This window comes from Quercus robur, chromosome 7 (assembly GCF_932294415.1).
Source record: "Quercus robur chromosome 7, dhQueRobu3.1, whole genome shotgun sequence".
Lineage (NCBI taxonomy): Eukaryota > Viridiplantae > Streptophyta > Magnoliopsida > Fagales > Fagaceae > Quercus > Quercus robur.
The window spans coordinates 18,241,743-18,251,735 of NC_065540.1; the positions used below are offsets into that span (position 1 = coordinate 18,241,743).

At 35.1% G+C, this 9,993-nt stretch overlaps 2 protein-coding genes across 3 annotated transcripts; one reads left to right on the forward strand and one right to left on the reverse strand.

The window, feature by feature from the left end:
• The first annotated feature begins 1,309 nt into the window (after positions 1–1,309).
• LOC126692609 (uncharacterized) lies at positions 1,310–7,463 on the forward strand. 2 transcript variants are annotated; one of them, XM_050388278.1, is made up of 3 exons: positions 1,310–1,465; positions 2,295–2,547; positions 7,180–7,463. In XM_050388278.1, exons 2-3 carry the CDS (start codon positions 2,385–2,387, stop codon positions 7,269–7,271), a joined length of 255 nt encoding a protein of 84 aa, XP_050244235.1. In that variant the 5' UTR covers positions 1,310–1,465; positions 2,295–2,384; the 3' UTR covers positions 7,272–7,463. The 2 variants fall into 2 exon arrangements, with proteins under 2 accessions (XP_050244235.1, XP_050244236.1); XM_050388279.1 differs by having other exon boundaries at positions 1,321–1,465; positions 2,269–2,547.
• Positions 7,464–8,829: 1,366 nt separating this feature from the next.
• On the reverse strand, positions 8,830–9,309 carry LOC126691112 (uncharacterized). Its single transcript, XM_050386188.1, has one exon. It carries the CDS (start codon positions 9,307–9,309, stop codon positions 8,830–8,832), a length of 480 nt encoding a protein of 159 aa, XP_050242145.1.
• Positions 9,310–9,993: the final 684 nt, after the last annotated feature.

Below are 9,993 nucleotides of genomic sequence, written 5' to 3' on the forward strand. Positions count from 1 at the left end.
CTGAGTATCTTGATCACGGATTTTGAGTCACCTTCAAGAACAAAGGAGTTGCACCCAATTTCCAAAGCAAACAATATAGCTTGCGCTACAGCCAAGGCTCCACCATGTCCGAGCTAAAAGGTAGAGGGATTTGCTACGATAGTGAAACTATGACCTAACCTTGATTGTCTTGGATCACCACACCTAGACCAACTTTGCATATATCCTTGAATATCGCTCCATCGAAGTTAACCTTTAGGGATTTTGGGGGAGGTGGAGACCATCTGATTCATGGTTGTATGTGGGCAGCCACGTGAGAGAAAAATGTGGAGATGGAATAAAAAAACTATTTTTATTTTTTTAATTTAGCTAAAATTTAGGAGTTTTTAAATTAATAATTTTACATGTTTAACTCTATTAATTTTTATTTATTTTTTTTATATACAAAATAGAAATTCTACTCTAGTCTAATCTAAGTGTACATGTATGAGAAATTTCTTCTTGAAGACTTGAATTCCAGCACTTAAACTTGTGAAGTGACTATCACACCAAGGATATGCGATGTACGATGGTTAACCCTATTAGTTAAGTTTTACAAATAGATGAATTTAAGGGTATGTTAGGTATCAAAATTGAGGATTTCAAATATGGAAAGTCCCTTAAATAGTAGTATAGATATTATTAATAACAGGATTCCCTGTTTGGGTTTCAACATTTTGCGCACTAAAATACCCTCACGCAAATTCTTAAATTATCTAAAATACGCCCCTATCTTTTAGTTAAATAATTTTAAATTAAAGAACACTAACTAGTTAAAAGAGTAATTTACTATTCCTAAGTTTTAGGCACTTTCCTCTATCTTCTCCGTTTAGTTTAAAACTTAGGACACTATCTCTATTTCATGTTCAAACATTATTCCTTTTTTTTTTTTTTTATGCGAACATTATTCCATTTTACCTTACTTATTTATTTTTTTTTTTTAAAAACTATTATTTATATATTACTTTTAAACATTATAACACTAAACTCAAAAAACAAATAAATAAAAAAGAGTATTATTGTACATGCAAAGCGCGAATAATGATTCTAGTATTATTATATTTGATTTTGATTTGTTCAATAATCAAACTCATATTTTTTTTTCTTTTTTTTTTAATTTAAAAAAAAGATAAAAAAAAAAAAAGAGAAGAGAGTTTTGATTAGATACTTGAAAAGGCCGTACACTTACTTATTATTCAAAAAAAAAAGAAAAAAAAAGATTAGTTTTAATTATAAACAAGGTTTTTTAAAAAAAAAAATTTTTTTAAAGCTGAAGTCAAACGGTTACATATTGCCACGTAGCTTTGTTTGACGCTAGTCACGTGCCAACGCAATCGCGCGCTACTGAGAAATCGGAAGAGAGAGACCAAGTTCCACGCATCACATACTGTGGCTTTTGGAAACCCTAACTCCCACTCTCCCATTCTCACTAGCTCTTCAAGCCAAGGTACTCTTCCTTTCTGTCTGTGTGTGATTTCGGATTTCGATTTTGCTTTTAAGTTTTGGGTTTAATCCGATTCTCAATTATTAGTCCGATTCTCAACTATTCCTATTTGGTTTTAGTCTAATAAAATCTTTATTTCTTCCGAGTTGAAATCCATTTCCTGCATAGTATGTATGTGATATAGCCTAGGTTCAGTTGGGAGTGTCTGATTAAGTTCCCAAAGATTATGGAATTTGGGAGGAAGTGTTATTTGAGCTAGGGCTCATTGTTTTAGCAATCAAATTATCAAACTAGGCATTTAGATTTAGTGAAGGGCTCTTGTTTTTCTATTTTTTAGATAAAGAAGAATGTGTGGTGAAAACTGAAAAGTGAAAACCTCACCTGCAATTTTTGAGCTTCAGAGGTTACCATGTCTTTTGATGCCAACATGGTTTATGTACACATATATTTTAGGTGAGATTGTGTATATAGCCTTTGTACATGAAGTTCCCCTCTATTCCGTGATATAAAAGAAAATTCACAAGGAAAGGCATGCTTGTATATACAATTGGAACATAAATCTTTAGTGTCCGCTTTTCTTTACTTCCAAAAATACCCTGTTATTCGATTAAAAATGAGTTAGCAATAAGACAACTATACCTACTTGCAGTTACAACTTATATATATATATAAGAGCCTCTAAATCCACACATAGTGCGTGTGAATAGGGTAGTTTATTTTACTTTATCAGAATAGGTTCTATCAACCTCCAACAGGGTATTTACTAGTTGGCTTGTTAACTTGGTACACCTATTGTGTTAAAACAGATACTCTCTCCATGTCATTATCCTAGGTAACACAAGGATAGGAAGGTTTTCCAAGTCCAATTACATAATAAAGCAGAATACATACCTTCCACCTAGTGAGAAAGTGAAAAGGGAAAATGAGCAGCGCTGCCAAAAACAATGGCACCAATGTAGGAGCAGGAGGAGGTTTCAAGTCCAAAATGGATCACTTCCTCTACAGTGGGGACAAGAAGCACGTCGCGGCTGGCATTGCTGTCTTTACTGTCATCTTTGGCATCCCTTGGTACTTCATGAACCGAGGTTTGTACTTCTTTCTTTTCTACCACTGCGTTTTGATTTGGTAACAAAAATAAATAAAATCATTGTTTGGTTGCTGTGAAATTGCTGGATAGTTAGGGATTAGGGAAATATACGGAAATCATGACTCTTATTACATCTCCTATTTTTCATCTAATTAGGACTGCTTTATATTGGATTGAGAATTTCACTACTCTATATTGGATTAGGTTTTAGAGTCTGTACTTAGGGGAAAATTGTGATATTTACCCAATAAATATTATAGATGCAATATGAACTCAATGATTCACATTTTGTTACCACTTAGAAATAGTGTCTCAAAAAAGAAGAAGAAAGTTATAAGATTGATGCTATCTATGTTAGTAATTACTCTCAACTGTTGTGCAAATTGTCTACATTTGATTAATTATCTTTGACAAGTACTCTTCCCTAATTATATTTATGGCTGGAAAAATATGCACAGAATAAAAAATATAAAAACTAGTTTAGTGTTTCGTTGCCAGGAGATGGGTGCATTAGATTAGACTCAACAAGAAATTTTTTTTAAAAAAAACTTCAAAGTGAAACAACAGAAGCACACATTTCAATCTAATACTAGTCTGCGCTTTTTAAATTCAATGTTAGTTAAGCTAATTTGCATTCATTATCTTTTTTTCTTTGCTTATGTTTTAGCCTGCCACTATAGACAAAGATGTTTCTTTATTCCAACATATAATTGCTGCTTGCTTTCTAGTAAAATGTAACAACCTTGAGTGCTGGTAAGTGGTAACTGCAATCAGTGAGATGCCTTCCCTTGTTTAGTATCTCATATACTTGAGAATTCCTAACATACTAAGCAGTGAGATGTTCATAGACATTTGAATCTCATGTTCACTTACGCACTAGTAAATTCCTTTGTTATTGAGCATTTAAGCCAAATGGGCTGTTGTGGAACTCAAGTATTTATTGTTGTAGATTAGACTGATATGCTGTCCCAAAGTTCTTGTAGATGTTTGCATTTGATTGTAATCTCTTTCTCCTAGACCATTCCTTTTTGTCTCATTGAGCTTTTGGCTCTTATATGCGACTGGGTTGCTATATAATACAGATGCTATGTATGACATAGTCTGATCCATCCATGCGTGCTCCATATGGCTTAGTGTGATTTGGCTAACACGATAAGGGTTCATCAATCATTGTCTGCTTTAGACTCTCGGAGGCTCTCTGACACTCTTCCAATCAATGCAATGCCATTATCTTTCTGAACATCCTTTAAAAGCTTTTTGAATTTAGCAATCCTCTTCGAGAAAATTATGTAAAATCTTCAGTTATAGTTCATGAGCTCTAAAATTGATCTTAGCCACTCTTTGATGGCTATAGTGCCTGTCCAATATCATAGGAATTGGATCTCCATCTGTCCAAGGAGCATTTCTTGTTCATTATACAGAGGTGAATCTTCCCGTAATACCTTAAAAATGGTCCACTGGTGGCTACATGGTCATTTAATGGGATAGTTGTAGCCCACAATCAGTAAATCACCAATGGTCCAAGTATAGGTAGAGTAGCTTTCTTTATGGAAGATACCAGCATTAGAGGATGCTAGCAGTCCATTGTACAGGTAATAACATTATTGACCACCAAGGGTGAGTGGTCCAATGGTAAAGTCTTCCAATGTGGTTTGGTTGGGGTCAACATCCTGAGTTTGAATCTTTGTGGGGTTGAGGTTAAGACATTAAGCTATGCCACCCCCACCCCCCCGAGGGAGCTCATGTGTCCTCCAATCCCCCATCCCCCTAACTAGGCTTCTTAGGCTTTGGTTCCTCAGCGAGAAGGTTCTGCTATGATCACGCCTAGGAAAGATCTTCTACAAACTGGTCGCTTCCCTTACCCATTTTTCTTGAGCCCAAAAAAAAAAAAAAATAATAACATTACTATATAAGCAAGCGTTGCCTTCCCTGTGGCTGCAAATTGTCATTATCACAGATTGCCTCCTTTCAAATTGCAATGTTTTGGTCTAGTGTTTGTAGATTGCCTTAAACCATCTTTTAGTCTATACAATTAACAATTACTAATTGAATTTGTACTTTGGACTATTGTTGTTATGTGTTGCGCACATTTTTAAATCAGTATGAATTGTGTTATGCGATTTTGTTTACCTCTTTGATAATTGCTAAGAAGAAAAATCAATCCTTTATACTAATGTAGGAAAAATTGGGAATTTGAGGTTGTTAAGGTTTAGGAGGTTTTGTGGACCTAGGGTTTAGAATTTTCAAAAAAAGGTTAGGGCTCAAAATTTGAGAGGGTTTGATGAGTTGCTTTTTGGCTATATGATAAAGAAGAATGTGGGGTTTTAAGATTTTTGATCAATAAGAGGAAGGACTTGAATTGGGGTTCTAAGAAAGAAGGAAAATCAAGAAATTTATAGTGTTCAAGGGCTGTATGAACATTATCTGTGAACAATACTACAAGAAAGAATAAAGGAAAGAGAGAAGAAAAAGGGATGGGGAAAAAAGAGCAATTAGGCCAACGTGTCTCAATACTCACTAAATTTTTTTATTAATCAGCTACATCTATTTTCTTTCGAATACATTGAACATAAATATGTATGATAACTCTTTCTTGTAGTATTAGGATTCCTAATTTGACTAGTAAACTGAAAAACCTAATAAGGTAGTAATAACTAATTAAAGACTAACTTGGATTAAAAGAAACTAAAATCTAAGATACATAAGATGTCCTATAAAATTTTAGACTCAACCAAATTATCAAAATACCCTTAAATTGCAGAGATTGCAAAAATTACAGTTTTATCCTTGAATACAAAATTGACCATATGTTATTAAATAAAAACCCAACTTGTACTTTTAGAATCACGTGCCTTTTACTTCAATTGTATTTTATACGTAGATCCCATAAAATAAAACCTTGAATGGACAATTTATATAGTAGCAATTTAATCTTCCATGACTGCATCATATATGTTCTTCCGAAATTATTGAAGCGCTATTCTATGGCAGGAGTAAATGTCAGGCTTGGAATATATCTAGGACCCATTTCAATTTGCTAATTGTGGTTCAGAAGTATTGGAAACTTGTAATGGTGGCCTCTTTTTTAGTGTTTCATGTAGTGCAGGTCATGCTTGCATTATAACCTGCATTGCTTATATGAAAATTAATGAGACTATTGTCATGTTAGTGTTTCTTACTGTTAGTTACACTTATGAGACAACATTGGGTCCGGAACTGGCGTAAAACCAGTGTTTTACGCCAGCCAATGAGACCACGCCACGTCAGAGTTCACATGCTCACAGCTTAAAGAAACAATATAACCTCAAAAAAAAAACATTTCACGCTCACAGCTACCTCTGCAAGTTCACGCCATTCCTCTGCTTCCTCTCTTCCTTCAAGCCGAACCTCCACCACCTCCACACAGAATTTACCTGCCAAAGTAAGAGACCCATTTCTTGTTTCTTCATGGGTTTGTTTTTGTTGCTGTAATCCATGTGGGACTTGATGGTATCAGATTGTTCAAAGCTCTGAAGTCTGAACTTTGCAAGGAAGTGACCTTGTTGCTAAAAAGATTGAATCTTTGGGAGGGGTCGTTTCTGCTGAGCCTACATTGTGAATCAAGGAGGAACATTGGTAAGAAAAATGCTCCATTTTTGCTCTGGTTAGATCTCTGAAAGTGACTCACTTTGTATGGTACATTTCAGTCATTTAATGCTTTAGCTAAGCTATGAGTGGTTAAAAATTTGTTCTTTGCTAAGCATTATTGTGTTTATGACTTTCATTGGAAGGAGGACCAGTCTTTTGATGTTCTGGCTTCCAAGTTTTCAGTTGTTTGTTAGGTGAAGTACTGTGTTGGTGAATATATTTGGGGACTTTGGATGCTTTGATTATTCTGAAGTTCTCTTTTTTGGGCTTTCCAAAGTGGTAATCTTTCATGCTTTTGAAGAATGGTTGTTGCATACTTTTTGTTTTATTGTAAAGTATTCAGCCAACTTTGTGTTCTCCTTTGAATTCGAGGGTTTGAGAGCTCAAAAACCCCATTTCTCTTCACCAGATTAGGCTGATTTCTCATTGTAGTGAAGGATTGTTGAGTTGTTTCCTGGGTTCTGTTATTGTTTTTTACAGTAAGTGGTGTGGAAATCAGTTGTGCCTGTTTGGGTTTGTGGATTAGAAGCTGAGTAAATTCTGTTTGGTGGTGGTGGTGGAGGTTCGGCATGAAGGAAGAGAGGAAGCAGAGGAATGGTATGAACTTGCAGAGGAAGCTGTGAGCGTGAAATGTTTTTTTTTTTTTGAGGTTATATTGTTTCTTTAAGCTGTGAGCGTGTGAACTCTGACGTGGCGTGGTCTCATTGGCTGGCATAAAACACTGGTTTTACGCTAGTTCCGGACCCAATGTTTTCTCTACACTTATTGGCCCAAATTATCTTGTTGTACCATGTGAAAGTATCTTTGACAAATGGAGGTTATAGGTGAACTTTGACTTGGTTTGGTTTTAGTGATCCTTGAGGATTGGACCATTGGTTGGTGGGTGCTCTACCTGCATGTTGATTTATTATTCCATTTCTACTGTTCCTGCCCTGCTGTGGGTGTGGGCAGTGCTGCTGTCATTTATCTGCTATATCTAATAAAATTGCTATCCCATTTTTAGGGTCAAAACATCAGTCCCATCAAGATTACTTGGAAAAGGCCGATAAAGCACGGAGTGAAAGACTTTCTTCAGGTTCATCTTCTGCCAAATGATTTTTGAGAGCTTTCTGTTGAACTGGGGTGGCTTCCACCTTGCATTTTGACAGATTTTGATGATAAATATATTTGGGGTTGTGTTTCTCTTTCAGCCTTATGTGCAGAATGGCTTCTGTTAGTCCTTGTAGAACTCCCAATTTGGGATGAATTTTGTTTCTTATCAATCCCCCCTCCCCCACAAAAAAATAAGTCAACTCAGATCAGAGCTCAAAATTGTATTGCTTTTAATTTGGTTTGATTTGCGAGTTGCAATGTGTAGTAGTCGTATGAACTAGGGATAATGTTTGACTCGTTAGTCAAGCAATATGACATCTAGACGCTGCTTCTTTTTTTAGCCATCAAAGATCTCTCTCTATGTTTTATGCTTATTTCCCAGATTCCTAACCTCTCCTCCTTTTTTTTTGGCATAAAGGGCATAATTGCCTGTTTGCTGATCTGAGCCTGTGTTGCACGTTTCTCTTTCATCCCTACTCAATCATCTATCAAAATGAATGTAGACATTTTTATTTAATCCCCATTGTGGACACTGACATGTACATTGAGGTCCTTGTTAATGTTAAGGTTCGCACCACAACTCTCCACAAAGAAAAATTTCAGACTTTTTATGTCAAATTAATGGTGCTTGGTTGAATTACTTCTAACCTGGTTGTAATCTAGTACAATAAAATACATAAACATTTTTTTTGTTTAAATAACAACATCGAATCCTTTTTTTTTATTATTTTTTTTAAGAAAAGGTTGAGGTTGCTAAGAATGTAGCTTGAAACTCACACCATTTATCCGCAAGAAGTGACTCGTCGACTTAAGGAGGTTGTAATGCGTAGCACTAACAAGTTGGTTAAACTTGTCACCTAGGCATTCGATATGGCATCTCCAACTATTTACCACATTTTTTATTCTAGTACAAACAGTTTAGCAAATACAAGAGAGATTGGAAAATACAGACTATATTAAGAAACCATAGACACAAATCACCAAAACAGACAAGGACCTAAACCCTAAACACTTTGAAGGATAAAATCACCAAAACAGACTAGTGACTTGGGTGGGTAAAGTTTCTTATGAGACTGTTTAAAAGATATTTCTCTCAAAAGATGTGTGGGTTTCATATGTTGAGAGAGAAATGAATCATGACGAGATACGTTCTTTCTGAATGAATAACTCATTTTTTATCCCAAAATTTGGTGGTTATAAAAAAGGTGGGACATATATCAAAAAAACACTTTGCATTGTGATTGATTCATTCCATATTCAGCCAAGCAATATATCTGCCATATCATTAGCCTTGTTAAATATATGTTTAAGTGAGACTTGTCATGTTTCCTACCGAATTAAATAACTATTGGCTATAATTCACACTTTAGTCAGTCATGAGTAGGGGTAGGTCATGACTAGGGGGTAAGTAGAAGTGTTGACTATTATCACATTTTATTTCTTTACAAGGTTGCATGTTTTCGCAGGTGAGCAGCTAAAAGATCAAGTCACATTTTTTTTTTTTTTTTTTTGAGAATCCAAACCTGGGGATCAAGCTATATTAAGACAGAAAAGAGAGAAATTACAAAGAATCCCTCGATACAAGAGGAGCTATATCCTCAAGAATGGCCTCAAGCCAAACTTGCAGCTCATTGCCGAACTTAGCACGCCTGGCAAGAAAATGGGCAACCGAGTCACCTACACGTTTGATATGAACAAAATCACAAATTCTAAAATCATTTGCTATGACTAGAGAGTCCTGCAACACGTGGCCATACTCAGGATGAACAACCTCCTTAGAAAGTAAAGCTCTGATGCTAACTTCAGCATCCCCTTCATAAACTAACTCACAAATACTAAGCTCTTTAGCAAAATATAGAGTTCGGCGGCATGTTAGAGCTTCAACAATAGAAGCAGATATGGGGATAGGGATGCGTTCAACCAAGGCTCCCACAACAAGCCCACACGAATCACGGATCACCACACCTAAGCCGGCAGCATCGAGGTCGCTAAACAGAGGCCCATCAAAGTTGATTTTATAAAGGGGAGAAATGGGAGGCATCCACCTAACAACTCGTGAGCAAGTTATTGAAACGCGTTGATATTGAATAACAATAACATGAGTAAATGTAACATTAATGAGGTGAACTTATAAACCTAAACTTTTATATTAAGTAGTGTCATATAACTATCGCGCACTCTTGGTACGGTGGTCACTCCATAAGTATAAATGATTGTGGGGTGTTGGGGCAAGGATCGGAGTTCAAGTCTTTAGAATGGAGTTTTACACACACATACACTTAGATTAGGTTAGAGTAGAAATTCTATCTTGTAAAAAAAAAAAAAAAAAAAAAAAAAAAAGTAGTGTCATATAAGCTAATATCAATGGGCTCATATTTAAATAATTTCAATATTTACAACATGTATTGTATCCTTATGCCCTCAACCTCTTGACTGAAGTCAAAATGAAAATTACAATATAATGGAGTTTTTATTTAATTTCTTGTAACTTTTAGTAACAAAGGTACTACTAGAATGATTGTATTTAAATTTATTAGAGATTTTAAAAATAAAGTCTCATTTAGGAAAAAAAAAAATTATGAAGATAACTTCAAATTATAATATTTGAAAAGAGAACAACAAAACCATCCAATGGTGCAATATGATGGTGAAACCTTTGATTTTAAACTATACCAGTCAGGTCAGCAATCCTTGCACAATAAAGTTAAAGAAAATATTTATACAC

Excerpts from the sequence above, each read along its gene's own strand:
- LOC126691112 (XM_050386188.1), bottom strand. The coding sequence starts at position 9,309 with ATGCCTCCCATTTCTCCCCTTTATAAAATCAACTTTGATGGGCCTCTG.
- LOC126692609 (XM_050388278.1), top strand. The coding sequence starts at position 2,385 with ATGAGCAGCGCTGCCAAAAACAATGGCACCAATGTAGGAGCAGGAGGA. Across the intron at positions 2,548-7,179 it reads TTGGTACTTCATGAACCGAG|GGTCAAAACATCAGTCCCAT; the intron begins GTTTGTACTTCT and ends TCCCATTTTTAG.